The sequence below is a fragment of the Strix uralensis genome, chromosome 6, assembly GCF_047716275.1.
Source record: "Strix uralensis isolate ZFMK-TIS-50842 chromosome 6, bStrUra1, whole genome shotgun sequence".
NCBI lineage: Eukaryota > Metazoa > Chordata > Aves > Strigiformes > Strigidae > Strix > Strix uralensis.
Genome location: NC_133977.1, coordinates 909,382 through 936,578, shown reverse-complemented (window position 1 = coordinate 936,578; position 27,197 = coordinate 909,382). Strand labels below are relative to the sequence as shown.

At 58.1% G+C, this 27,197-nt stretch overlaps 2 protein-coding genes and 16 non-coding genes across 20 annotated transcripts; 7 read left to right on the top strand and 11 right to left on the bottom strand.

The window, feature by feature from the left end:
- Window positions 1–632: 632 nt before the first annotated feature.
- Window positions 633–6,837, bottom strand: FTCD (formimidoyltransferase cyclodeaminase). 3 transcript variants are annotated; one of them, XM_074872237.1, is made up of 14 exons: window positions 6,708–6,837; window positions 5,750–5,933; window positions 5,241–5,369; window positions 4,986–5,074; window positions 4,554–4,733; window positions 4,328–4,465; window positions 3,915–4,046; window positions 3,181–3,242; window positions 2,274–2,403; window positions 1,983–2,144; window positions 1,695–1,738; window positions 1,477–1,615; window positions 978–1,073; window positions 633–780 (listed from the first exon to the last, which is right to left on the bottom strand). In XM_074872237.1, exons 1-14 carry the CDS (start codon window positions 6,759–6,761, stop codon window positions 694–696), a joined length of 1,626 nt encoding a protein of 541 aa, XP_074728338.1. In that variant the 5' UTR covers window positions 6,762–6,837; the 3' UTR covers window positions 633–693. The 3 variants fall into 3 exon arrangements, with proteins under 3 accessions (XP_074728338.1, XP_074728339.1, XP_074728341.1); XM_074872238.1 differs by having other exon boundaries at window positions 4,346–4,465; XM_074872240.1 differs by lacking the exons at window positions 4,328–4,465; window positions 4,554–4,733.
- A 409-nt stretch (window positions 6,838–7,246) lies between these two features.
- TRNAS-CGA (transfer RNA serine (anticodon CGA)) lies at window positions 7,247–7,328 on the bottom strand. Its single transcript has one exon. It is a non-coding gene; the product is annotated as a tRNA-Ser (tRNA).
- A 276-nt stretch (window positions 7,329–7,604) lies between these two features.
- TRNAP-AGG (transfer RNA proline (anticodon AGG)) lies at window positions 7,605–7,676 on the top strand. The gene has a single exon. It is a non-coding gene; the product is annotated as a tRNA-Pro (tRNA).
- Window positions 7,677–7,968: 292 nt separating this feature from the next.
- TRNAA-UGC (transfer RNA alanine (anticodon UGC)) lies at window positions 7,969–8,040 on the bottom strand. Its single transcript has one exon. It is a non-coding gene; the product is annotated as a tRNA-Ala (tRNA).
- A 1,060-nt stretch (window positions 8,041–9,100) lies between these two features.
- Window positions 9,101–9,172, top strand: TRNAP-AGG (transfer RNA proline (anticodon AGG)). The gene has a single exon. It is a non-coding gene; the product is annotated as a tRNA-Pro (tRNA).
- Window positions 9,173–9,856: 684 nt separating this feature from the next.
- On the top strand, window positions 9,857–9,928 carry TRNAP-UGG (transfer RNA proline (anticodon UGG)). The gene has a single exon. It is a non-coding gene; the product is annotated as a tRNA-Pro (tRNA).
- A 274-nt stretch (window positions 9,929–10,202) lies between these two features.
- On the top strand, window positions 10,203–10,274 carry TRNAA-UGC (transfer RNA alanine (anticodon UGC)). The gene has a single exon. It is a non-coding gene; the product is annotated as a tRNA-Ala (tRNA).
- A 917-nt stretch (window positions 10,275–11,191) lies between these two features.
- On the top strand, window positions 11,192–11,263 carry TRNAP-AGG (transfer RNA proline (anticodon AGG)). Its single transcript has one exon. It is a non-coding gene; the product is annotated as a tRNA-Pro (tRNA).
- A 584-nt stretch (window positions 11,264–11,847) lies between these two features.
- TRNAP-AGG (transfer RNA proline (anticodon AGG)) lies at window positions 11,848–11,919 on the top strand. The gene has a single exon. It is a non-coding gene; the product is annotated as a tRNA-Pro (tRNA).
- Window positions 11,920–12,834: 915 nt separating this feature from the next.
- On the bottom strand, window positions 12,835–12,906 carry TRNAA-CGC (transfer RNA alanine (anticodon CGC)). The gene has a single exon. It is a non-coding gene; the product is annotated as a tRNA-Ala (tRNA).
- A 516-nt stretch (window positions 12,907–13,422) lies between these two features.
- TRNAA-UGC (transfer RNA alanine (anticodon UGC)) lies at window positions 13,423–13,494 on the bottom strand. Its single transcript has one exon. It is a non-coding gene; the product is annotated as a tRNA-Ala (tRNA).
- Window positions 13,495–13,652: 158 nt separating this feature from the next.
- TRNAP-CGG (transfer RNA proline (anticodon CGG)) lies at window positions 13,653–13,724 on the bottom strand. The gene has a single exon. It is a non-coding gene; the product is annotated as a tRNA-Pro (tRNA).
- A 5,503-nt stretch (window positions 13,725–19,227) lies between these two features.
- On the bottom strand, window positions 19,228–19,524 carry LOC141944919 (feather beta keratin-like). Its single transcript, XM_074872236.1, has one exon. The coding sequence runs from the start codon at window positions 19,522–19,524 to the stop codon at window positions 19,228–19,230; it is 297 nt and encodes a 98-aa protein (XP_074728337.1).
- A 5,038-nt stretch (window positions 19,525–24,562) lies between these two features.
- Window positions 24,563–24,644, bottom strand: TRNAS-GCU (transfer RNA serine (anticodon GCU)). The gene has a single exon. It is a non-coding gene; the product is annotated as a tRNA-Ser (tRNA).
- Window positions 24,645–25,312: 668 nt separating this feature from the next.
- On the bottom strand, window positions 25,313–25,386 carry TRNAT-AGU (transfer RNA threonine (anticodon AGU)). Its single transcript has one exon. It is a non-coding gene; the product is annotated as a tRNA-Thr (tRNA).
- An 828-nt stretch (window positions 25,387–26,214) lies between these two features.
- On the bottom strand, window positions 26,215–26,286 carry TRNAA-UGC (transfer RNA alanine (anticodon UGC)). Its single transcript has one exon. It is a non-coding gene; the product is annotated as a tRNA-Ala (tRNA).
- A 249-nt stretch (window positions 26,287–26,535) lies between these two features.
- Window positions 26,536–26,607, bottom strand: TRNAP-AGG (transfer RNA proline (anticodon AGG)). The gene has a single exon. It is a non-coding gene; the product is annotated as a tRNA-Pro (tRNA).
- A 275-nt stretch (window positions 26,608–26,882) lies between these two features.
- TRNAS-CGA (transfer RNA serine (anticodon CGA)) lies at window positions 26,883–26,964 on the top strand. Its single transcript has one exon. It is a non-coding gene; the product is annotated as a tRNA-Ser (tRNA).
- Window positions 26,965–27,197: the final 233 nt, after the last annotated feature.

The following is a 27,197-nucleotide window of genomic DNA, read 5'->3' as shown; positions in this document are numbered from 1 at the left end:
TCAGGGTGCTGCCATGGTGTGCGGGTGGAGGAGGTGATATCTGCCATCAGACCCAGTCAACAGAGACAAGAGACAGGGCTGGATGCACCAATGCTCAGCTCTTCCTCTCGGGGGGTCTATGAGGAGGGGGCAGAGCTCCTCCTGTCCCACCCCCATCTCCCTGCTAACACGCCTGATGCTGCCCCGTGTTTGGCAGCTCTCCTCTCCCCGGGCCAGTGAGCAATGCAACAGGCTGGTCTCATCATTCAGGCACCATCAAAAAGACACCTCACAGAAAGGGACTGAGACAGGTCTTTCCCCTGGGCAGTGGGGTGACTCGGGGGGGGGGTCTTCTGGGCACAGAAACACACAGGAGTGTGCAAAGTCAGGAGGTACCCACAAACGGGAATCTCCTCCCGGGCAGCGTCACGGGGTTGCCGACATCCCCTCCATTGGGACCCCTGTGGTCCTAGGCACTGCCAGACCTGCTGGCACCTTCTGCCCCAGGGATGGGGGGATGGAGACTGGGGTCCAAGCCCCAGACAGCAAAAATCAACCTTGGCCAGGGAAAGGCCACCAGGGGACACGTCACTGGGATATGCTTGTGTGGAGCAGCATTCTCAGGGCAGATACCAAAGGAGCCCAAGCAGGGATGAGTGTGTTTCCCATCTGTATTTGCCACTGCAGAGCCCCCAGTCCATTCACGAGCCCCTCTCAGGCTGCTCGCTTCTCCAGCAGCTCCAGCACAAGCGCCGAGCCTCGCTTCGCCTCCTCCAGCAGCCCAGAGACCTTCTGTGACATCTGCGCAGGGAGGGAGAAGATGCATTGTTTGCCACTTGACAGGACAGGAGAGCTGTCCACCGTCCACCCCATGCATCCTGCTGGTGGCAAAGGGATGGGGTGCCTGGGCATGAGGGGTCCCAAGGGGCTTCCTCTCCATCTCTGCCCTACCTTATTTCCGCTACCAGGGATGGGGCACATGCGTGGCCCCTGCTTACCACAAGCTTGAACTTCTCATCTGTTATGTCTTTGAGGTTGATCATGACATTGAAGTAAGCTCCGAACACAGCTGCTTCCAGCATTTTAGCTCCCACCTAGGAAAAGAGGCTTGTGGGAAGCTCTCCTGCTGAACCGGAGCACCAGCATACGATCCTGCAGCAGGGCAGACCCTTACACTGCAGGGCTCCCACCCTCCGTCATCCAGTGCCATGCAACACCTTCCAACACGGTATTTTCAGGATGTAAAGTGGGAACCATTCATTGCCTTGCCACACAGGCAGGAAAACTCAGGCAAGGGCTATTGAAGGTTAACTTGTCTACAAGGGTTGCAAGCTGCCAACAAGTTAGCGGGTGGAAACCACTGGCCAGTTTGGGAAGCGTGGCTAGAGAGATGCATCCTGGAGGTCAGGACACAATGGGACACCTTTCAGGGAAAAGAGGTAAGCCTGGCAGGCTCCAAAACCCCAGCCAGGGCAGTGTGCGAGCCCAGGGCCATACCTGGATGTCAGATTTGCAGGCCAGGTTGCAGTGGCGTGCCAGCTCCTTCAGAGCAGGCCAGAGACCGCTCACCTTCTCTGCCAGGGCACAGGGCACCTTCACGGCTGTCTTCAGCCCCTGTTGCATGGCAGCTGTGCGTCTGGGAGGGGAACAGCCCCGGAGTGAGCACTGGGTGGCCATGGTCCCCCAGTCTGCAAGTCCTCACCAGCCCAGCTTACCTCTCCCGCTCTTCAGGGGTGCTTTTTGGCAGCTTCATTGCTTCCTGCAGGTGAAGAAAAGCAGATTTTCTGCCATTTGCTTCAAGATCCTGTTTGCCTTGCATCAGGGACCAGAGCAGACCCAATAGCTCCCATAGTCTTGCACTTCTTTAGGTGATGATGTCCCTTCCCCTGGCCCTGGCTTAGGCCCTGACTCTAAGAACACTGGGGTGCAGTGCTGCTGGCCTCCCTCCCATCTGGAAAGCCCTCCACTTCCCCATGGGACATCTGCCAACAGTGGGACCTCACCATGTAGCTGCTGAAGGCACAGGAGTCAGTGTCTACCATGGCCACCAGCTCATCCATGGCCTGGTGGAAAGGGGGGATCAACTTCCTCATGATGGGGTCCAGCTCCTCAAACTGCCGCTTCCCATAGCTCATCAGCCCCACCATGCAGCCCAGCGCCGCTCCCTGAAAGGGCACAGTGGTAAATCCTCTGGTGAGACACAGCTACCACCGTGGCAATTCCTCTCAGGGGCTCAGCACACCCAGAGGACCCCCCAGGGAGGCAGGGACCCCATCCTGGCATGGGGGACATACCAGGGCAGCCGCAGCTGCGGACACGGAGCCTCCTCCCGGTGCTGCCGACCTGCCACCAACTGCTCGCACGAAGGCACCCAGTGGCTTGGCCACCAGCCCCCTGTCCACCTCTCCTGCCTGCACCAGGTACCTGCAGCACAGTGGCCCCGTGGGTCAGAGCCCCCCAGGTTCAGGGATACCCACCATCACCAGCTGGTCCCTTCTCACCCGGCACTGCCCTCTCCAACAGGTTTTCATTCACCCCTTGGCTCTGCAGATGGCTGAGAAGGGGACTAGCTCAAAAAAACACAGCGTAAGGGTCAGGGAGAGGACAAGGAGACCCAGGGACAGATGGACAACTGGGGAGCACATGTCCTGGGGAGGGGGGGGGGGGGGGCGGGGCATTGCTCAGCATTAGGCAGGGTGGGCTCATGCAAACAGCATTTGGTGGGACAGAAACATGCCTGCAGCCACATCCCCAGGGGACAATGACAAGGACTTAAAGTGCATGTCCTGATTTCACCTTGGCATGGGTGGATTTCCTTTCCTCTCCCCTGGCAGACATGTGTTTTACACTGGGCGCTGCAGCACGGCGTCTCTCCTTGGAGGGCAGCATGTGAGCTGGAGGCAGTGAAATTTGGGCTGGGGTGGAGGATTTAACGTGTACATGCTCAAGTCTGGCCATGAAACCTGCTCCCCCAGCCTGTTCGAGTGACCTGGGGTCCCCCCACTCCTCATTGATAGCCATCAGCATTTGGGAGCAGGAACCACACCATGCCTGCCCAACACCTGGCAAACCCTGGGTGTGAAGAGGAGCTGGGTGCAGGCACCACTCCCAAAACAAGCTGAGTGCGAGATGCAGGCAGTGGGATCCCCCCATCTGGGCAGGGGTGGGCACCATCATGAGAAGCAGGATGGGGGTCCCTACTCGATGATGCGCTCCCGGGGGTGAAACGGAGACAGGGAGTCCAGGCCCAGCCGGCTGATCACCTGCAAGGAGGAGCATCACGGCGTCAGCCCTGTCACGATAAGTCCTGTTGCATCCTCATTCCCTGCTGTTAATTAACCATGGGTGATCCAGCCCTAGGACAGAGTTGCTCAGGCCACCACCCGGGGAAAGGACGGCTGGCGTCACCAGCCCATCCCATCTCAGACTTGGGGGCGGTGTGCGGCCACCTACAAATGACTGGAAACTGCACCAATAAATAATTACCTTGCTCTTATCTAGCACGTTCCCCATAGGGTGGAAAAGTCCCTCCCTCCAGCAGCTGAAAAGCAGAGCCTGATTCCTCCTTTCCAGCTTACACTGGTCCTGGGGCAGTTGCCCATAATGCCACGCACTGTCCTTGAGCTCTGGGGAGGTCTCCTTCCCCTTCTGCCCTCCCTGCAGGCAAGCTGGGCAGCTGCGGCCCACACTCTGTCCTCATGAGATGGGCTCTCTGCTTCCTGAGCATCTCAGCATCCTCAGGACAATAAAGCAACTTTTCCCACTTGCTGTGCCCTCACAGCTTGCCAGGCACCATTCCTGGAGACAAGTGTCAGGCCTAGGGTCTGCCATGGTCCCACATCTCTGCTCAGTGCTACTTTGGGAGGCTTGGGGGGTGGGCAGTGTGACTCTCATGATCCAACCCTCCCCCTTAGTACCAGGAGGAGCCACATTACCAGCCTGATCTTCTGTTCCTCTTCCAGGATGAAAAGTTTTTCCTTCTTGATGTAAAACTCAGCTGTGTCCAGCATGGCCTTCTTGGGGACAAGCCCCACCAGCTGGGACCCCACCACAGGGAGATTCAGTGCCTGCAAAGGACATCAGAAACATAACTGTCTCCAGAGCCACCTGCCCTGCTACCACTACTACCCCAGCCTGGTGGTCCTCATCCCTTCCTAGGACATGGGGAGCTCATGGAAAAGCCTTCAATGGAGGAGCTGGGGGCTACCAACAAGTTGCTGAGCTTGGCTGAGCTGAGCATGAGATAAAGCAGAGCCTGACCTGGGGATGGGAAGGAGAATTTGGAGGGAGACGTCCTCTGTGAAGTCCCCATTGAAACAAGCATGGCATGCTGCCCTGCGCCACCCACCTCTGCATCTCGACAGACCTCCTCGTAGACAGCATGGAGCGGCGTGGTCTGAAAGTCCAGCAGGTTCGTCGAAACCTGGGCTATATTCTCTTCCTCCAAATACCAGCCAATGCCCTGCACCCTCTTCAAGCGCCCGGGCTGCCAAGAACTGCCATGGTCAAGGCATGGCCCAGAAGGTGCAGGGGCAAGCAGATCAGCTCCCGGCATGCCGCCGGCATGGGGGTACCTGGTCAGCGCCACGACCCTGCTCACGGAGGTTGAGGGCGATGCGGTGAGCCAGCTCCTTGGTGCACAGCAGGTTGATGTTGTACGCGATAAGGAAGGTCCGCGCACCCGTCACCGTGGCCCCCCACCGGGGGACAAAGGTTGGGGGCCCAAAATCGGGAGCCCACTCTGGTTTAGCAAGCTGGGGAGGAGGGAGGAGAGTGCATGGGCTGGCACCACTGAGCAGCATGAGACCCCCTCCCAGGGGCAACATCTCTCTTCCCAGCCGGCATCTACCACGATCACCTCCATGTTCAGCATCACCCAAAGTGTTTCATCAGCTCCTCTCAGTGCAAAGGGACTATGCCAGCCCCTGTCACTCTCCCTGAAGCCAGGAAGCTGCAGCTTGGCTCTGCCCAGCCCATGCCACCCAGCCGGGTGCTGCCAGGCTCACCTTCTCAGGGAGCGCCTCATACTCGCCAGCGCGAATGGCAGGCAGGGCTTTCCTGCTCTCCTCCCGTGCTGCCTCTCCATACAGGTAAACTGCAAGACAAAGCTGGGGTTGAGCACCGTCGTCTAGCAGGGTCTGGTTTTGCCCATTTGGGAGCAAACCCCATTTGGTTAAGCTTTTGCAAAAGGTATGTGGTTTCTCCACAGCTGGAAGCATGCAGGGTCGGATGCACAGGCAGAGGTTCCTGGCCCCACTCACCAGGCACCCCCAGCTCTGCTGCCAAGCGCTGCCCAAAGATGTGGGCGCAGGTGACGCACTCCTCCATGCTGACGTTCATCACCGGCACGAAGGGGCAGACGTCCAGGGCTCCCATGCGAGGATGTTCACCTGGTGACAGGGCAGATACAAGGATGGGAGCTGGGAAGAGCAAGCAGACAAGGAGGGAGGATGACCCTTTCCCAGCCTCTTCTGCAGATTGGACACTGCCACCACAAGGAAAGTTGAGTTTGTGGCAGTAATGTCTACTCCAGCCCAAGGACAGGAGACATTAAGCCTCTCTGGGTTGGGAGGATGAGCAAGAGCTTTGCACAGTCCCACCAGCATCCATCCTGGCAGCGCTGCTTGCTGCAGGTGCAGTAACGTGCTGTGCTTGGCCACCAGCAGCTGATTTTAGCTCCAGCCATGCAAGATGCAGCCAGAGCCAACTACACACCACAGTCAAGGGATGCTCCATGCCACATCAGCTCCCACACCACCCCCAAGCTCACCTGTGTGCCGGCTCATGTCAATGAGCTGCCCAGCCATGCGAGCCGCGTTCAGTGCCCCTTCAATGATGGCCTCAGGGGAGCCCACAAAGGTGTAGACAGTGCGGTTGGTGGAGGCACCAGCGTCCACGTCCAGCAGCACGCAGCCCGGCGTCTGGGAGATGGCCTGCCCCAGCGCATCGATCACCTGCCAGACAGCAGATGGGGGCAAGAAGCTGAGTCAGCCAGATCCCTGCCACAGCCCCAGCTTCGCAAGGTGAGGGACACCTTTTCTCAGCTCTCCCCCTTCCCACCCACACTGGGGTCAGGGACGACCCCATGATCAGTGGGGATGCAGCCCTGTGATGCAAAGGAACGAGCATCCCACTCCTACCCAGGGGATTTGGGGCACCTATGGCTGCCAGCAAGCCCCAAACCCGCTGTGGTGGGGGAGATACACCTGGCTGCTGCTGCAGGTTGGAGAGAGCCATCACAGATTTTTAATCCTGAGGATACCGTCCCCTACCAGATTCAAAAATATTTGGTTCTGCAAAACTTGTTCCCTGGGGGAAGCAGTGGTTTTACTGCAATTTTGGGTTTACTGAACTCCCCTGTCCCCAGCAGGGCCAAAGTTCAGCCTAGGGCTGATGACCAGGACAGATCCCATTAACCCAGACAGTGTCATTCAGCACAACAACTGCAAGTGATATTTCTCTAAGGGGGTATGCCAGACCACATCAAGCCCTGGTGTTACAGCAACCTGCAGGCTGTGGGGATGGGGTGTCTCTGAGCCCCCACCTCAGCAGGGGCTGCCTTTGGGCATTTTTGGCATTAGCCAGGCAGGGAAAGGTGCACAGCACTTCAAAAGAGGCAGGGCAGAGTTTGGCAGTGGGTGCTGCCTGCACGGCCACTCCGCTGAGGCAGCCCAGCCATCTGCACCCTGGCATCGCCCACCCCTCAGCCCCTCCACGCGCTCCCTCACCTCCTTGTTATTCCCCTCCGAGAAGTTGGGGACGCACTCCACCAGCTTGGCCATGGTCCCAGGGCCTGTCTGCACCCCACAGCCCCACGCTTGGCTCCTCACACTCTGTGGGTTTGCCTGCCCTTTCCCGTCCCACTGCAGAGCAAAATACTCCCAGGACACACCACCCCTTGCCTCTTCCCCAAGCCAGGGTTTCTCATTAACTGCATTGATCGATGGCCAGGAGTCAGAAAGGGTCTTGGATAAACAGCATGGTACTAACCCTTCCATGCCTGGAGCAACTCCAGGCGCAAGGGCTCTGCCTGCTTACCAGGGACAGCCTGTAACACTAATTAAATACAAGCGCCAGTTGCTAGAAGGTGATGCCACATTAAAAAAAGGATCTGCTGCACGCAGCAACATGCTGTGGCTACCTGAAGGGACAGCCTGCTCCTGCCCAAGGCACAGCAACAGGAACACCAGCACTCCGTGATGGTGGGGGAAAACAGCTGCTCCCCAGGATGCCCAGCGTGGGTACCAGGGCGGCGGGTAAAAGCTCTCGCTGTGAGCAGGATTCGAACCTGCGCAGGGAAACCCTATTGGATTTCGAGTCCAACGCCTTCACCCCTCGGCCATCACAGCCACAGCCTTGTGCTCCCCGGGGGGACACCTGCCCCCCACCCCCCATCACCCCCCGGGCACCCCCGGGCACCCCCTTTTCCTGGGAAGTGGGGAAGTGTCTGGGGTGGCCGGTGCATCCCCACACACCCCCTCAGCCGCGCTCTGCTCCCCAGGGGCTGGGGGCAGGGCCCAGCCCCAGAAAGCGGCTCCTGGGGCACCGTGTCCCTGGGCAGCAGTGCCCCCCCAGCACCCCAGTGCCCGGCACAGGCTGGGGGTGCCCGGACACTTGCACACCCCGGCTCGTTGGTCTAGGGGTATGATTCTCGCTTAGGGTGCGAGAGGTCCCGGGTTCAACTCCCGGATGAGCCCTCTTTTTGGGCATCCACCACCCTCCTCCCACCCAGCTGCTCCCACCACCACCAAAACTCACCCCAAGAGACACCCTGAGCCCCATAGACACAGGACACCAGGTGCCCCCACACCCCGCAGTGCCCTGGCAGGGGAGGGAAATGGCCACAGGCATTTCCCCGCAGGCCGTGGGTGCCAGGAAGCATTCCCAGGACACCTGTGCCTGCAGGCAGCCCCAGAGCTTTTCTAAGGGCTGTTGGGGGCTCTGCCAGCCCCGCAGCCAGCAGGGAGGGGCGTCTGGGAGAGCAAAAGCTGGAGATGCTGGGGGTTGAACCCAGGGCCTCTTACATGCAAAGCAAGCGCTCTCCCGCTGAGCTACATCCCCCTGAAACACCCTCTCACCTGCCTTTCTCATCACTCCCACAAAATACCTCTCACCTCCCCAACCTCCTGCAGCTGCTCACCGTGCCCTTCGGGCCTTTCTGGACACTGCGTGGCCCTCCTGGGCCATGGGGCCGCTGACGGACCTCTCACTGCCGCGTCGACACAGGAGCACACCAGGGACACGCTTTTCTGCACACAGCCCCCACGCACACCTGCCCACTGGGGATGTGCTTGACAGCCCACACACGCTCTCACATCCCCCACTGCCCCGACAGACCCTTCCCCACCCACATGGGGACCACACTGCCTATGCCTGACCTCTGCCTCTCACCACAGGGCCACGGCCAGCACCTCGCTCCCGGCACTGGCAGGACTGGCCCACCAGAGGGGACGTGGCTGACCTGGGGAAGCCGCCCGTCCCCCCTGTGCCGGGCAGCGTCGCCCCATCGGTGACCCGTCTGTCCCCACACAGGCTGTGCCCGGCAGTGCTGCCCTAAAGGAGGGCTCGTCCGGGGCTTAGACTGGGGATCTCTCGCACCCTAAGCGAGAATCATGCCCCTACCAAGGAGATGGGATGCGCAGAGGGGACCCAGCCCAGCTCCTGACCCCCATGGCCCCATGGCCCCGGGTACCGCACAGGCCAAGCCGTGCCCAGCGCAGGTGGGGGCTGCCCTCTGCCTCCCCTCTGCTCTCTGCGCATCAGCTCCCCCAGCTCGCCCAGGGACAAGGCACAGGGCGATGCAAGGGACTCCACTCAGCATCTCAGGGAAATGCCACTGACCCCACCTGTGCCAGGGCTGTGTCCCTCCTGGCCTGTGCACCCCAGCTCCCTCTGTCCCAGCCTGTCCTTGCTGCCCCCTTTTCCTGGGAAGTGGGGAAGTGTCTGGGGTGGCCGGTGCATCCCCACACACCCCCTCAGCCGCGCTCTGCTCCCCAGGGGCTGGGGGCAGGGCCCAGCCCCAGAAAGCGGCTCCTGGGGCACCGTGTCCCTGGGCAGCAGTGCCCCCCCAGCACCCCAGTGCCCGGCACAGGCTGGGGGTGCCCGGACACTTGCACACCCCGGCTCGTTGGTCTAGGGGTATGATTCTCGCTTAGGGTGCGAGAGGTCCCGGGTTCAACTCCCGGACGAGCCCTCCTTTTGGGCACCCACTGCCCACCGCAGCCCCTCTGGGCACGCATGGGGTGACACCCCAGCTGGGTGGCTCTGCCCAGGGCTGCGGTGCCGACAGTGATGACACTGCAGCTGGGCTTCCCTCAGCAGCTCTGCTGCCCACCCTGGCACAGCTACTGGCAGCCCCTGACCAGCGGCTGCATCCAGAATATCAGGCCCCTGCTCTGCCCCGGAGCCATCCCCCTCCCTGTCCTGGCCCCATTCGCACCCGTGGGCAACCAAGGGACACCCAGTGCCTGCAAAGCCCCATGGTCAGCAGCTCTGGGGGGCTGGGGAAGGGAGTAGTGGCAGGGATTTTCTGGGAGTGATGACAAAGCCACATCAGAGTGGGACATCAGCTTTGGGGGATGCCCCATGGAGGAATATGGAGGTGGGTGATGCTGCAAAGCACCAGCCATGTCAACCTTGGCAAGAGCCAGGGAGGTGATTTTGAGGAGAAAAAGCCCTGGAAATGGTGAGAATTGGAGATGCTGGGCACTAATGTCCCGTGGCCACCTGCAGCTGCTGCATCCACTGATCAGGGATGGCCAGAGGGACCCCCCTGCTCCCAGAGTGTGCCGAGAGTCACACACCCCCTCAGCTGCCCCCAAGACCCCAAATCTGCGTGGAGCACAGGGGCTGGGGGCACAAGGGGGTACAGCACCCTGGCTCGTTGGTCTAGGGGCATGATTCTCGCTTTGGGTGCGAGAGGTCCCGGGTTCAACTCCCGGACGAGCCCTCCTTTTGGGCACCCACCTTCCCCAGCAGTTCCTGCAACCATGGCCCAGCTGGGGCATGTCGAGGGCAGCAGTGTCCAGCACAGAGGGCTCAGTGCCACGGCCTGCCTGGCTGCGTCCCTGTGGGCAGGAGGGACCCCCAAGATCTGGCAGTGAGTGCCCCACCCCGAGGGTCTGGTTTTGGTGTCATGGCCCTGGAGCAGAGCAAGGTGGGCAGTGGGGAAGCAGTGGGGGGTTCAGGGGATTTCCCCAGGCCCCCACCCCTGCCCATGCAGAGGGGATGTAGCTCAGTGGGAGAGCGCTTGCTTTGCATGTAAGAGGCCCTGGGTTCAACCCCCAGCATCTCCAGTTTTTGTCTCCCCAGACCCCTTCTCCCTGACAGCTGTGAGGCTGGCAGAGGCCCTCAAACCCCTTAGGAAATCTCGGGGGCTGCCTGCAGGCACTACTCTCCTGGGGATGCTTCTTGGCACCCGCAGCCTGCACAGAATGCCCAAGGCCCTTTCCCTCCCCTGCCAGGGCACTGCGGGCTGTGGGAGCACCTTGTGTCCCTTCCCTACGGGGCTCAGGGTGTCTCTTGGGGTGAGTTTTGGTGGTGGTGGGAGAAGTGTGGTGGGTACCCAAAAGGAGGGCTCATCTGGGAGTTGGACCTGGGACCTCTCGCATTCTAAGTGGGAATTATACCCCTAGACCAACAAGATGGGGTGTGCGGGAGGGACACAGTCCAGCCCAGACCCAGGCACCGCACAGGCCAAACGGTGCACAGCGCAGGTGGAGACAGCCCCAGGGCGCTGCCCTCTCCCTCCCCTCTGCTCTCCAGACATCAGACAAGGCACAGGGTCATGATGGCGAGACACATGGCATCTCAGCAATATGATCCACACCTCCCAATCCCACTCCCCTTAATGGCTGTTTCCACATCTCTTCTGGCTCTGCAAGACCTGGAAAACCCCAGGGGAACCGGTGACCCTCCTGCTCCGAGTCCATCACAGCCCCAGCCTGGGGCATTCCTGGGCTCCCTGTGCACCCCCAGCTCCCACTGCCCCAGCCTGTCGTTGCTGCCCCCTTTTCCTGGGAAGTAGGGAAGTGTCTGGGGTGGCCGGTGCATGCCCACACACCCCCTCAGCCGCGCTCTGCTCCCCAGGGGCTGGGGGCAGGGCCCAGCCCCAGAAAGCAGCTCCTGGGGCACCGTGTCCCTGGGCAGCAGTGCCCCCCCAGCACCCCAGTGCCCGGCACAGGCTGGGGGTGCCCGGACACTTGCACACCCCGGCTCGTTGGTCTAGGGGTATGATTCTCGCTTAGGGTGCGAGAGGTCCCGGGTTCAACTCCCGGACGAGCCCTCCTTTTGGGCACCCACCACGAGATGGGGTACACAGGGGGGACCCAGACCAGCTCCTCTACCCCACGGCCGCAGACACTGCACAGCCCAAGCCGTGCCCAGCACAGGTGGCGGCTGCCCTCTCCATCCCCTCTGCTCTCCAGTCCTTGGACAAGGCACAGGGTCATGATGGCGAGCCACGTGGCAGCTCACCAACATGGTCCTACACACCTCGCCAACAATTGGCTCTTTCCTCACCTCTCCCAGCTCTGCAAGACCTGGAAAACCCCAGGGGAACCGGTGACCCTCCTGCTCCGAGTCCATCACAGCCCCAGCCTGGGGCATTCCTGGGCTCCCTGTGCACCCCCAGCTCCCACTGCCCCAGCCTGTCGTTGCTGCCCCCGTTGTGCTGGGAAGTGGGGAAGTCTCTGGGGTGGCCGGTGCATCCCCACACACCCCCTCAGCCGCACTCTGCTCCCCAGGGGCTGGGGGCAGGGCCCAGCCCCAGAAAGCGGCTCCTGGGGCACCGTGTCCCTGGGCAGCAGTGCCCCCCCAGCACCCCAGTGCCCGGCACAGGCTGGGGGTGCCCGGACACTTGCACACCCCGGCTCGTTGGTCTAGGGGTATGATTCTCGCTTAGGGTGCGAGAGGTCCCGGGTTCAACTCCCGGACGAGCCCTCCTTTTGGGCACCCACTGCCCACCGCAGCCCCTCTGGGCACGCATGGGGTGACACCCCAGCTGGGTGGCTCTGCCCAGGGCTGCGGTGCCGACGGTGATGACACTGCAGCTGGGCTTCCCTCAGCAGCTCTGCTGCCCACCCTGGCACAGCTACTGGCAGCCCCTGACCAGCGGCTGCATCCAGAATATCAGGCCCCTGCTCTGCCCCGGAGCCATCCCCCTCCCTGTCCTGGCCCCATTCGCACCCGTGGGCAACCAAGGGACACCCAGTGCCTGCAAAGCCCCATGGTCAGCAGCTCTGGGGGGCTGGGGAAGGGAGTAGTGGCAGGGATTTTCTGGGAGTGATGACAAAGCCACATCAGAGTGGGACATCAGCTTTGGGGATGCCCCGTGGAGGAAGAGGGCAGCGGGTGATGCTGCGAAGAGGCAAGAACCAGGGAGGTGATTTTGAGGAGAAAAAGCCCTGGAAATGGTGGGAATTGGAGATGCTGGGCACAGATCCTGCAGGGACAGACAGGGCACGGATGGGGCAATGCTGCTGGGGACAGGTGGCCTCCCTAATTTGGCCACATCCCCTCTGCTGGGATGGTCCCACCACTGATGGGAGCAAAGTGCTCCCTGGAGCCCCATGGGCAGAGACATGGGTCAGCCATAGCCAGGCTCATCCCCTCCTGGGTGGGGAAGGGGCTGTCGGGGCAGTGGGGGATGGCTGACGGTGGCCCCTACTACCACAATATATCCAGTGGACAGCTAAGCCTGATGGCAGAGACAGATAGCTGGGAAAGAAAACAGCCACCAGGATTCCAGGGAGCAAGGGGGAGAAACCCTGGTGAGAGATGGAGATCAGCTTTGAGGATGTGCCATGCAGCAAGAAAGGGGATGTTTCCTGCGGACGTTTTCAGGGCGACAAAAGCTGGAGATGCTGGGGGTTGAACCCAGGGCCTCTTACATGCGAAGCAAGCGCTCTCCCGCTGAGCTACATCCCCTTTCCTGGGGGATATTATCCAGGGACTGTCCCTGGCACCACAGCAACAGCGTCCAAGCTTGCTAAAACCGGGGTCAGCTCAAAGACAACCCCTATGGCCACCCCACAGGGTGCCATTTGCAGGCTTCTGAGGGATGCCAGGGCTGACCTTCCTCCACGGGGTCTGCAGAGAGGGGCAGGGATGCAGTCCCCAAAGGAGGGGTTGTCCCAAAAGGAGGGCTTGTCCAGGAGCTGAACCCAGGACCTCTCACAGCCTAAGCAAGAATCATACCCCTAGGCCAACAAACCAGGGTGCTGCATGCTTTTTGCACCCCCATTCTCTCTGTCCCACCCCCAAATTTTGGGGCTAAGGGTGTGCCTGGGGCTGTGTTTTTCCCCAAGCACACCTGCAGGCTGGGGATGCAGCATCCCCAGGCCAGCCATGTCCACAGGCAACCCCCAGAACTTTTCTAGGGGTCTGGGGGGCTCTGCCAGTCCCGCAGATGGCATGGAGGGTGGATTGTGGGGAGGCAAAAGCTGGAGATGCTGGGGGTTGAACCCAGGGCCTCTTACATGCAAAGCAAGCGCTCTCCCGCTGAGCTACATCCCCCTGCACCAGGAGCACCTCAATGCCAGTTCTTGGGGGTCCATCCTGCCCGGTCAGGTTGTACCCAGGCAGGATGTGGGATAACCCCACTGTGCCAGGCACTGCTGCCCTAATCACAGCCCCACATGCCATCAGGGAAGGCAGGTGGGTGCCCAAAAGGAGGGCTCGTCCGGGAGTTGAACCCGGGACCTCTCGCACCCGAAGCGAGAATCATACCCCTAGACCAACGAGCCAGGGCAGAACCATCCTCCCTGCCCTTGGCCCCTGTGCTCCATCTACCCGTGGCCTTGGGCAGAGGGTGATGGTTCCTGGGTGTCCTCGTCTCCCACTGCCACCCCTCAGAGACCCACTTCACGTGGTCCCAGGGCTAAGGATCTCCCTCTCCCCTGCCCCACGGATGCCAGTGTGGCTTTGGGACAAGGGACAGGAGTTGCGAGTGCCAGATTACTAGCAAATTCCCCCAGCCATACCTTTTTCCCAGCCCCCGGGAGCTGCCAGCCATGGGGGTCAGCATAGTGCTGGTGCCAGGTCTCCCACGGGTGCCATGGGGGGCAAGATTGGGAGGACAACTCCAGGGCAGGACAGGGGAATTCTTTCTGGACACAGTCCCCGAGGGCTGCCTGTAGCTGTGCTGGATTGGGAAGCCAAGTTGCTGCAGGAGCCCCAGCTGGTAGGGACCCCCCTCCACGCAGGACAGTCACGGGGGGAACAGGGTGAAGAGCTGATTTTCAGACAACCTGCCCACAGCAAGTCTGTGATGCTGATTATATCACATTGCGTGCTGTGCCAGAGCAAGGGTTCCCTCCTTGGGGCACATTCAAACCCCGTGAGCTGACCCCGGGGAACCGAGAGGATGGATCAGCCATAGGTAGTGCAGGCAAGCCTCACTCCTCTCCCCTGCCCTTCAAATCACGGAGGAGGGGGGAGGAGCAGGCAGGGGAAGCACTGCACCCCCATGATTTCCATGTCATATCAGCCTCCATGGCTGCCCAGCTCCTTCAGCCCATGTATCCAGTGCTAACACCAGCCACCTTATGCAGCAATAACCACATCACCCTGGTCCTCTTCGGAGAATGTGCAGACGTCTAGTTCTCAGCAAATGTGAATTAACAGCCTTGGAATATTTAACTGAACAATTCTTGAGTTTTAAACACAAATCCACAAGTATTTCACTCCCGGGACCTTGTAAACCATTGGGATTCGGGCTCTGCTTTCATTGCACTCATCCCTGTCTCCCCCTGAGGTCTGCCCTCCCCAGGGGGAGAGGCTCAGAGAAGAATGGGAGATAGGACAGCCGGGAGCGGTGATGAGGCACGGCTCTGGCGGAGCCAACAGGGCTGTGGGATCGCTGGGGTGCAAGTCTTGTGTGCCCTGCTCCCATGGGCAGCACCAGGAGGGCAAGACCAGGGTGCCAGTGCCCTTTGATTTGCATGCTTCTTCCCCCATGACTCATACATGTGGGTGGCCTGTTATTTTCCTGCTTTATGGGATTTCCAGCCCTGGGGAAGAACCAGAGCCCTTGCAGGAGCCATCGCCTGTCTGGCTCCCCAGGCTGACACAGGGCGCTTGCATGGCAGGGAGGGCACCCCGAGAAAGAGCAGCGAGCCCCTGCCCTGCAGTCAGTCCACAGGTGCCTGGGGTGGGATGTCCTCTCAGTGGTGCCTTCTCCTCCTTCTTATCCCAGCCATGCAACCACTTTCTCTCCCTTTCCTAAAGCCCAAGAGCAGGTGTCCTCTCTGCTTTTGTGGGAAATTGTGTTGCAGGCTTTGGTGTGCGAGGAAGGAGATTTTTATTGACAAACAAGTCCCATCTCAGTCTGCCATGCCTGCGGGCTCCCAGCTCCAGGGGCATGTCCCCAAGCGCTCTGGCCAGGGGTGTTTGCCCCAGCTAGGAGGATGAGGGACACTGCCTGTGGAAGCCAGCTCACCCTCCTGGTGGTGTTGCCCTCAGGTTGGTGCCCAGGTGCTGGGGTGGGATACACCTTCTGCAACCCAGCAAAGGCACAGGCAGTGGATCTGGCTCTTCATCCCATCCCACTGCTGTGAGTCACCACGTTTTTTGTCTTCTCATATGGATGCACAGAGAAGCCACAGATTGATGTGCTTGTATTTTGTTGACCCAGCAATCATTCAGCCACCACCAATCCCTCCATCCCTATCACTAGCTCCATGCTGTCCTGGACTTCCGCTCCTGATGGTCCCACTCGCTTGTTACTCACACCAGTCTTCCCTTTTCCATGACAACTCTCTATGTTTTTCCATTGTTCCATCATTCCAACTCAAACCATGACTTCATCCCTGCTCCCCACCTCCTCCATCCCCAGGGGGGGGCAAATTACCCACCACCATACAAAATGCTCACTGGCTGCTTCTGTTGGCTTCCCCAAACAAGCAAATGCAGAGGAACCTGAGCAAGCCCATTTGCCACATGTGGTGGTGCAGGTTGGGGTGTCCCCATGGCTACAGACACCCCAAAGAGGAGATCAACACCCCCATGGATGTGACCCTGCAATGGGGAGCTACCACCATCACCTTGCCAGGCCCTGTTGATTTGGGCACTGTAATTTCTGCTGGTGCAGTTGGCTTCACCAAAGCAAAGGACAGAAGAAAGAAAATGAAGGGAAATAGGGGTCTCCAGGACGCAATGACTGCTGCCGGAGGAGGATGCTGAGAGACAGCAGGGAGAAGGTTTCCTCTAAGGACATGAGCAGGTGAGAGAAGATGGGAGATGAGCAGGAGACATGAAATTCAACAGATGCAGGCATAGCCAAAGGGCTATGCTCCAGGCTTTTCTGAGAAATGCTGCTGCTGTTGCTGCTTTTGAAAGCCATGAGTAGGCAAAGCTGGGACCAAACCCCAGGACCCAGCTATTTCCCTCCATGTGTGTCCTTCCAGCCGCTAAGCATTATTTTTCATCTCAGTCTTGGCATGCAGTTCTCTGTTTCTCACCAGAGCCTTTGGCTGCACTGTCTTTGGAGGAACCTGTATTTTAGGGCCTGATCAGCAGGTCTGTGGGGTCCTGCCCTGGGCAAGCACTGGCTGGGGGGATACATGGTGGAGTGAATTCAGGACAGCTCTTGAGCTGGGAGCCAAGACGGCACGGCTCCCAGACGGGTGTCACAGCACCCGTGGGAGACAGGGTGCCAGGTCCCTCAGGACAGGGAGCCCTGCAGGGCACCGAGATCCTCAATTCCCCAACTCTGTCTGCACTAAGGCATCACAATTTTCAAGTCAAATCAAGGGCTGCATGGATTTTAGTCTCCTTTAAGACACTGGATCATCAGAAAAAAACCGATCTGTATAACCTCACCAGTGGAGTTGTTCAGAGAAAAGCTGCATAAAAATGTCATTATTCTTTCCACTGGCTCCATCCTGACTGTCCTGTGCAACAGACTGATGGAGGATGGTTGCACAAGCTCCAGATGCCTACAGCTTTCTAATCTTTATTATCTGTTTATCTTTTGCTAGAAATCCAATGCTTTTCCTCATTGCAGTGTTCAGGAGAATTTTGCATACTATCTCCACAGGCAATTTCTGGAGCTGGGATAAAAATATCTGAGCAGTCCTTGGAAGAAGGATGCAAAGCCACACCTCTCTTCTCCTGGTGCTCTGACTGCTGAGCAATTGCCACATAAATATTCTCCAAATTAGGAGCACCTCTGTGAAGACCTCCTGAGCAATAAAACCAGTTGAGCTTGGTTAAAGGCTTTTGAAGACCAACATGCTTTCAAGCTCAGCATAATCCTTCATTATAAACACTCATCAGCTTTATGCAAATCGTCACACTACCAAAATGCATAAGGTATGAGAGGGTATTTAAACAATACCCATGTAGGACTCTTATTCCTCCTTTCATCAGCTGAAAAGGTTCTGCTTGATGATACATGGCTTTACTCAATGCCTGACATCTTTTTCCAGAAACACCTGCATCCCCTCCCTGTAAAAAAATTATTCTCTGATTCTTTAATGTGTTCAACTAAAGTCTTGTGTCCCAGTCTTTGGGAAGAGCTCAGTATGGAGCTCACCGTGCTGTGGCTGGGGATGGGAATGGGGTTATCCTTGTCCTCCTCTAACTGAGCAGCTCACAAGCACGGGACCTGCAGGGCTCTCTACCCAGCAACAGCTCCCTGCTGTGTGCCAGTCCAGCTGTTGCTCTTGCCTCTGTATCTGGAGCACACGGGTAAACTATAGTTGCTTCTTCGTGTCATTGTTATTACGTTTCTATATCTGTCCCGATGGCATTACCACAGGTCTGAGTGTCCTCATGCTTGGAGTCTCTGAGAAATGTTAGGATGCCTCTCCCCACGACACCTCTGATCAATCAGTGCTCAGTCACAGGTCTCAGCAAATTTGGGCTTCCCAATATCTGTGTCCAGAGGAAGTCTGGGTAACCCTGCAGCGCGTTTCACATCACAGGCACCCCTCTTTCTCTGAGGGGGCCGGGGATGCTGCTGCAGACATGGGCTGCAGGACAAGGTGCACCTGCATGCAGGGTGAGATGGCATTCCCTGAGCTGTCACACGGAGCTAGCACAGGGACATTCAGCTCATGTTATTCACAGGACTCTCTCAAGGCCAATGTTGCAGCCATGCCTGTACATATGCATGTCTATGCGTGCAGGCGGCAGCACAGAACAAAATGTTTCTGCTGCTTCCTTAGGAGATACATCACATGTAGACACACCACATGCCTCGCTGGCACCTGGGCTATCTGGGTTTGAGTCAGTACATATTTATTTGTATAAGGCCCCTTTTGCTACATGCTGTTGTAAAGAGTAAGAATAAAAAGTCTAATGCTTGAAGCAGCCCTGATATATCTTAGGAATTTTTTACTCTTAATTGTCACCCATAAAACACTGGATGAGTTGGGCGTAGGATGACCTTCCAAAGAAGCATCTCCCAAGAAGGCCACTTCTGCCTTTCTTCCCTGACCCCACATCCATCCTCCTTAGCTCCCTCAAAAAATTGCTTCAAAAGGCAGGGTAAATGTCATTTTGAAATGTCAAACCTTCGTGCTCCCAACTCCTTGAGGGAATAGGCAACAAGTCTGCTCCTGTGGGAAGTCATCCCTAAGATGGCACTTGTTATAGGGCAGCAGGAGAGGTTTCCAGGCTGAGAAAATTGCCTTCAGGCTGGTCACAGCAAACCACACACTTATGTCAGTACAGTGTGGAGCTGAGCAGCAGGAACTCCCATTTCAGATGAAAAAGAAACCTCCCTCCTCCAGCAACAAGTGGCCTCCAGAGCAGGTTACCCCTCCAGACCAGAGGCACAAGGAACACCAGAAGACTCAGGCTATGATGTAGCATGACTTTAATGAGAAGGAGAAGGAGAATAAACCAGTTCAGAGTATGAAAAGTGCATTTCCAGCGCTCGGTAAAGAAATGGATAAACCCCACTCCAGGACAAGCCAATCCCTACAAGGTGTTCTTCTGCCCCACTGCCCCATGACTATCATCTTCTGTCTACAGCCCCCTAAAGCATTTTTGCCCAGCCAGCAGCAAATGTTGTGTAGCACTGCAGGGTGTGACACCTACGTGGGAATATAAAGTAAGGCTTAGCGAGATAAAGGTATACAGAGGCACGGTCTCAAGTAACACGCTCGCATAGCTCTTTTCCTCCTGGGGGGGCTGCAGGTGCCCCCCCCAGCTGGGAAACCCATGGGCATTTCCTTAGTCCTCTTCCCCAGTCTTGGTCCTGTGCTTCGTTTGTCCTTCCCGAGGTGGCCAGGGACACCCCTACAGCCCGCTGCCCAGGCACAGCAGTCCCGCCTTCCCCAGCCCCCGGCTACCACCGGAGGCCACGGGGACCCCGCAGCACCGGAGGTAGCTCCCAACCGCTGCTGATGCCGTGGACCCCACCGTCGTGTTTTGCGGGTAGGAGCTGAGGATGGGCCCGGGAAGGGTGACCACGACGGTGGGGGGCTGGATGACGGCAGTGGAGTCCCCGCAGCGGCGGAAGCAGGGCTGGTTGCAGCTGGTGGCCAGTGGCCGGGGACCACAGGAGGAGGGCAGGCACAGGTCGTAGCAGGACATCGCACGGCGAGGACGTACACCTGAAAGCCAGAGCCAGGGTATAAATGTAAGGCAGAGGCTGGTCCATCTCTGCTGAGCCCTCATTCAGTGGCTCCCATAATAAGAGGTGTGGGAAAACTAGTTAGAGGGTGAGTTTGGATGGTTTAGGAACGCCGAAGGAACGCTTCCCAAATGGGCAGGAGCCAGCTTCCCCCTTCCCTCACCCCATAACCTGCTCAGGAGAAAACAAGGAGTTTGGTTTGGACTGCACGTCTGGGGAAGCTGGAGGCACCAGACTCTGAGCACTGAGAACAGACCCACTCCTACACGCCTTCAAGCTGACAGCAAGCCTTCAGCAAGCAAAATGCTTACCGAGACGCATCTGGTGGTAGCAAAACCCACCTAAATCAATACAATGTGAGCAAGCTGGACTTCACATGAGCTGAGCTATCCCATCCCAAAATATAAGGGACCTCTGATGCCCTTCCGTTATCAGGGACACACCTATCCCTGCAACCTGGGCATGTGCTATTCTTTTTCTTTCCTTCAACAGGAAAGCCACGCAGGATGCACCCTGCTATGTGGTTACGGATCCTGCAAGCCCTGCATCCCACAACCCCTTGCACTCCTCGTTTTGGAGCAGAAATACACCCTTCCCCAGCATCCTCCACAGGCGGGAGGGAGGCAGGTAACAAACCTTGAACTCTTGCGGAGGACCGGGCACAAGGCATCGGTGAAAGCAACAGCTCAGTGGGGAGGAGACGGAGCCTGTCTCGACTTACCCAGGCAGAGGCAGCGGCAGCAGCTGGGAGCGGGTGGTGGGGCCGGGAGTCACACGGGGTTTTATAGGGAGTCCCAGCCCCCAGGGGAGCGGGTGCATACCTTCCGCCTGAAACTTCCCAACAACCGACAGTTTTCTCCTGGAAAGCTCCCCCGGCTGATTAAACAGTTCCCTCTTTCATCTGTCATGTTTTGCTTCCATTTAATACTGAGTAAGATTGAAATGATTTGGGCTACAGGCATTAATTACCTTGCTTCCTAAGGCCAAAGTACATTTTTGGTCTTATGCCACCAGGCAGGAGAGTGTTTCAGCAGAATTTAGGGCAGGCACATCCCTGGCGCATCGCTCCCCACCTTCCTCCGAGCACAACCAAGTGCTCCCCAGTGCACCTGAGGTGAGCTCAGGGACATAGGCTGAACACAAGAAAAACATACATTTGTAGGTAAACCCTGTAAAGGTGACCTCATCGATGGCAGGAAAACCAGGGGGGTGCAGGGGTGAAGGTGCTGGGGAACCACAGACGGCTGGAAGAAAAATGCCAGAGGGCATTTCTACCGCCCCAGATGTCCAGGTACTACAGACAGAGACACAGGGACTTGAGTTACCCTGGCATGAGCAAATTGTTAACGCTTTTGGATCCACTTCGAGCATTTTGCCTTTTTTTGTTACTATTCCTCATGCCTGGGGTATGAATTCTGCTTGGAAGACACATCAAATTTTAAAAGCAAAGTAATCATGGGCTCTGGAGTCCACCCCTGAAGACGACGCACACCAAAACTGACTGATTTTGCGCAGTGAGCTGATTTCTGAGGCCAAGAGCCTTTCCATCCTGCTCTTTGGATATGCTAACAGTGGTGAGCCAGAAGTTCACAGCTATGCTTTCTTGTGATGGAGTGACATCATCAAGACATTTTTAATTACAGGCTGCAGCATGACACCGGATTGCTCTGCTGAAAGCCTGTTAGCTGCTAAACAGCCAGGGAGTCGCAAAAGTCCCGACCTGCACTTAAACGTGAATCACCTGCACATTGGGGAGAGGGAGTCACTGGCGTGGTCCCAAGCAGGGGAATGAGCCATCAGGCTCTAGGGGCAAGGAAAGTTTGAAGAAGGCTTTTCATTTCATGCCAGCAGAGCCCAGATGAAGGCACAAACATCTTCTGCCCTGGAATAAACCATGACAGTACTGGGGCACATGTACTATGCATGTGTGGAGCCAGGGGTTGTCAGCATCACTGTTAAAGACACACCTTGTAGGGTTTTGGGGGTCATTTTAGTTCCTAAGGGTGATGTGGCCTTGCAGAGCCATGGTTGATAGCACTGAATTGTCCCTAATTACTCCTCCCTGCCCTGCCTGCCAGGGCAAATAGGCCTTTCAGTGGCACTGGAGTCAAGCCCAGCTCTTTTTAACATCATTCTGAATGGGGAAAGAGAAAATCAGCTTTTCCGAGGTGCAGCGGAGGACACGTGCTTCAGACAGAAGCCACATTGCAGCCTGCTGGAGTAAGGCAGGAGGCTGTGGTTCATCACGACCTCCTAAACAGCAATTTGGTGAGCTTAAAATAAAGCTTTACTTTGCTGCATTTTGCACCACTCTTGAATGAGAAAATGATGCCACAGGTGCACCTCCGACCCACAGCCTAAGAATTAAACCTTTCTTTTGCCAGTCAGGGTTTCTTCCACTTCACTAAACATCTTCCATCTCTCTTTTTTTGGTTTTTTTTTTGTGCCTCTGTGCACTGCCATGATCCCAGGGAAAACAGCCCTTCCTGGAGCACTCCTTTCCAGGCTTCCAGACACAGGCTGGGATCTTCTGATTTGCAGCCTCACTGCATGTTTTGCAACCCAGTTTAGGTGTCCCAGAAGAATATCCACAGACGCAGTGATGCTTGAAATAAATGCACAGGGGTACTTAGAGAGGGCATGTTGCTGAATGTGAGTGGATCTGTGTACTGAACAAGACCTTTGCCTGAAGAAGGGGAAACAAAAGTCATGTGTCAGGAAGTTAAAATAATCAGATTTGTGTAATGAATGAGATTAAAGCACAGGAAAACCAGAGGGGAAAGAACTCTTCCTGGAAATGCAGCTATTTGGAAGAAAGACAAGGGCTGTTTTCTCCAAACCCCTGTTCATTTCAGGGAATGAGCACTTTCTGCTTGAGACATGACTTTCTCTGGAGGAACCACAAAAATGAGAAAACTTCACCAAACCAAACATGTCAGACCCATTTTCTTAACTTCTGCAGTGGATCCAGGATGTGTGGCCATCTCAGCCCTGGTTCCTCCTGCAGATAAGGACATGAGAAGAAACACGGCCCAGGACCAATACTCGCTGTTTCCCTTCTCATCACCAGCCCCAGCAGCACTCTGCAACACCAATTTCACCACTTTGCATTTTGATTTCCAACAACCCAAGGACTAGATGTCTCTGGGACCGGCTGGAGGGTAGAAGCTTGCCCCAAACTTCTCCTGAAAGCCAAAGGCACATTTTGGAGCAGCAACAGACCCACTGCTTCCCATCTCCAAGGGACACCTGCATCCAGCATGCTCGCCCAGGGCCACAGCTGACCTGCCAGCAGTGGGACATGCGGGGACTGCGCTGAGGCGGCTGAGGGCGAGCGGGACACGCTGGTGCCAGGAGGCAGCATCCTGGCACAGACAGACAGACCCCCTGGGGCAGCTGCCCCTCCACACAGCCACGGAGCATCCTTGGCTGTTTGTGCCCTTGCCAGGGCAGGCTCGGTGTGCTCCAGGGCCACTGTGTGCATCCCAGGGAGCAGAGTCCAGCCGGTGCCACTGTGGAGAGCCAGGCCCCGGCTGCCGTGTGCCACCCTGGGGCTGCAGATGATCTGGTTTCATGCCGCCACCTGTAATTGCCAGGTCCCTGGGTGGGCTGATGCTCCACAGCGTCACTGAGGCTGGCACGGTCCCCCAAGGAGGCCTCATCACTACACACCAGGGTGGAGGCACGCATGTGCCAGGGCGGATAAAGCCCAGCAGGGCTGAAGGGTGTCCCAAGGGAGTCAGCTTGTCCCCTCTCTTGTCTGCCTCTGCCTGGCAAGCCCCCCGGTCCCATCCTGCTGCAGCAGCCCCCGTGCCATACACCACCACCTGAGGAGGAGCCTGCACCCCCCACCTCTTCCCATTTCACCACATCCAGCTGTGAGTTATTGTTTCTCCGGGGCTGTAACCCCCATGCACCGAAAGTGGCCAAGCACCGCAGTGTCTCACAGCAGCGGGACAGGATGAGGCCAGTGTTTCACTGCAGCCTGATCACTGTTTCTGGCTTGGGGGAGGCTGACAGAGGGAAGCAGTTCCCAGCTGGTCCCCAGGAGCACCTCCCCAAGGCATGGGAAGGAAACGTGGCCCCAGGGAAGGTCAAAAAGCCAGTGCAGGGCTTGCAGTGTGGGCAGCCTGAGAGTCCTCGCCTTGCCTCCAAGCCACGGCATTGCCTGGCCACATCCTCATCTGCGGAAAGAAGGGGCGGGAGCGGGTAAGGCACCTGCAAGGCTGGCACAACACGTTTGCCCAGCTGCACCGAAGCACAGACACGCTCTGAGGAATGCAAGGCTTCCCCCTCTGCAAGACCGCTGGGATTTCAGCAGTCAAATACCCAGCAGGTGAGGTTTATTTTTTACCTCTTTCCTCTTCATCTTGCAGTAGCTCGCCCTCTTCTCTCCCCAGCAACTTGCACTGCCAGCACTGCTGCAGACCCAGGAGGGAGCTTGCCAGCACGCAGCAGCTATGCCACCCTCAGAAAAAGAACCTGTAGGATGTGGCGATGGCTCAGCAAGACACAGCTTTGTCCAGGGATGGCTTTTGGCTCCCATCAGCATGACAGGGATGCCCAGGGCTTATGTGTGAGATGCAGAAAGGAATAAATCGGCTGACAGAAAGCAGAAGGTAATAAAGTAGAGCACAAGCTCGGGATGTGCCCACATCACTGCCCAGCCAGCCTGTGGCTGACCTTCCCTGGCCACGGTTTGGTGCTTTACCTCCTGGAGAAAGACTTAGCGAGCTGGCAGGAGAGCTCAGGAAACGGAGAGGGTCGGTAGCCTGCTCCTGCAGGGGAGCGTGTGGGGCCTGGCACGTTGCACTGAAGGGCAACCCAGTTCTCTGAGCAACCGGGAGCAGGTTCAACAAGTGGAAGCAGCAACCCAGGGGCAGACAGGTATTTGACATGGCAGAACAAAAAAAATCAGAGAGAGGCAGAAGGAAGCCAGCCACACTGGGAGCTGCAGCAAAAACTTATCCCCATCTGGGTGGGGTATCCCCAGAGCCCCGACGAGGGTGGGATTTGAACCCACGCGTGCAAAGCACAATGGATTAGCAGTCCATCGCCTTCACCACTCGGCCACCTCGTCCCCTGTTCTAGGTGCTTTTCTGGGGATTTTTTTCTTCTTTTTTGACCAAAGGCTGCAAACCTGTGGCTGGTTGTCTAGAGTGTCCCCTGGAGAGTCAGGCTGGGCAGGCAGAGCCCTGGTAGCCCATCTGCCTGGCCATGGCAGCCCACTGCCCACCTCCCTGTCGCAGGGCAGCTGGGCAGGGCAGCAACCAAGTGCTAGCAGCTCGTTTGCCCCTCTCCATGGTCCCTTCTCTCCCTGTGTTCAGAGGATGGCAAAGGGCAAAGTGGCATTTATTTTTGCCATAAAAGCGTGTGCCCTGGGCTTTGTTACTTGCTGCAGGTCTCCACTACCCCCCACACCACCATCCCACCGCCCCCAACCTCTGTCCAGAGGGTTTTTCTGCGTGATTCAGCACCAGCTGTGCAAATAAATGGGGAAGATGGTGGGGCTCCAGTCAGCATTGGATCTACCACTTTATTTCCCAAATCCCCTGGGGTCTAGAAATAGTTTGGGTCATCTCTCTCCACTGTGAGCTCCCAGGGGGGAGGGAGCAGAGGAAACGCCTTCCCTCCAGAGTGGGGTTCCCTGGGACAGAGGGGTGGGGGGCTCCACTGTTAGGGGGCAGGGCAGAGACCCCCAGCAGTGCCCCCAGCTTGGGGCAGGGAGGAAAAACAGCCCCCAGGCCCAGGCACCACTGGGAGTCGAACCCAGGATCTCCTGTTTACTAGACAGGCGCTTTAACCAGCTGAGCCATGGCGCCCACCTGCCCCACAGACATGGGGTGCCCCCCCAACACACCTGACCCTCTGCCCACCTGCAGCCACACTCCCCCTCCCCATGCCCCACACTGTTGCCCCAGGTCTGGGGTACCCCACCCCCAAAGCCTTTCTATCTGTCAATGCAAGCAGCCCCAGTTCTGACCCAGTCCCCTGGCACAGGGAGCCCAACATGTCCCCTACCACCATCAGCTGGGTTTTGGGGTCCCAGCCCCTGCAGGAACTTGCTACCCTCCTCCTCTTTCCCTGGCAGAGCCCTGCCAGCTGCCCCAGCCCCTGCACTGCCCTGAGGCCACTGCCTCTGCCTTGGGTCTCTCTCTGGCTGCTCAGCTCACCCCAGCATCCCAGGGGTCCCCAGGATATTGCCCACCTGCCCAGTTCACCCATGAGTGCCAAAGGCCAACCCAGATAATCTCAGTGCAGCCTCTAAGCGCCCAGGCACCCCTAAAGTCTCCGGTTTCTTGAGAGCTGTGTGAGACACATCAAGGGGGAGAGTGGCCGAGAGCAGCTCCCCAGCACGACGGGTGCTGGTGACACCTGTGCTCACCCAGCTCCATTTGCCTCCTCCTGGCCTGGCTCAGATGGGCTCCAGCACTGGGAAGGGGACTTGGGGAGTGGGACTGAGACCTGCTCAGCCACGGACACCCAGCGGGAAGTCTGAAACACGGAGGATGAAACACAGCTCTGCAGCACCCTCCAGCTGTCCCAGCTGCCAAAGGGGACCCTACACTGGGGATGTCCCTGGCACAGGCCCAGGTCCAGGTTCAACTCTCTGATGACACCTCCTTTTGGGCTCTCCCTGAAAAAAGACATGGAGATGCTGGGGGTTGAACCCAGGGCCTCTTACATGCAAAGCAAGCGCTCTCCCGCTGAGCTACATCCCCCTGCCCATGGGCCTGGACAAATCCCCTCCCCCCCCACCACTGCCCCACTCTGTTCCCAGGGCCCTGACCCCAAAATTAGACACTATCAACACTTGGGGGTTCATCCTGCCCATGGAGAAGCATCCACAAGGTCCCACGGGGAGGCAGGACCTGGCACTGACCCCTCTGTGCTGGACACTGCTGCCCTCGCCCTGTCCCAGTAAAGCCATGGTCCCAGGCACCAGTGGGGATGAGGGTACCCAAAAAGGAGGGCTCGTCCGGGAGTTGAACCCGGGACCTCTCGCACCCTAAGCGAGAATCATACCCCTAGACCAACGAGCCGGGGTGTGCAAGTGTCCGGGCACCCCCAGCCTGTGCCGGGCACTGGGGTGCTGGGGGGGCACTGCTGCCCAGGGACACGGTGCCCCAGGAGCCGCTTTCTGGGGCTGGGCCCTGCCCCCAGCCCCTGGGGAGCAGAGCGCGGCTGAGGGGGTGTGTGGGGATGCACCGGCCACCCCAGACACTTCCCCACTTCCCAGGAAAAGGGGTGCCCGGGGGTGCCCGGGGGGTGATGGGGGGTGGGGGGCAGGTGTCCCCCCGGGGAGCACAAGGCTGTGGCTGTGATGGCCGAGGGGTGAAGGCGTTGGACTCGAAATCCAATAGGGTTTCCCTGCGCAGGTTCGAATCCTGCTCACAGCGAGAGCTTTTACCCGCCGCCCTGGTACCCACGCTGGGAGTCCCAGCTGCCTCTGGGGGAGCTGCTGTGGGAGAGTGATGGCAGCCAGGACAGCCCCAGCCCTGCCCTAGGGAGCAGCTCCTGCGCCAGAAAACCCACTTCATGGCTGAGTCCCCAGGAATGCCCCAAACTGGGGCTGTGATGGCCTCAAAGAAGAAAGGGCACAGACTCTCATGGTGTTTTCAGGTTTTGCAGA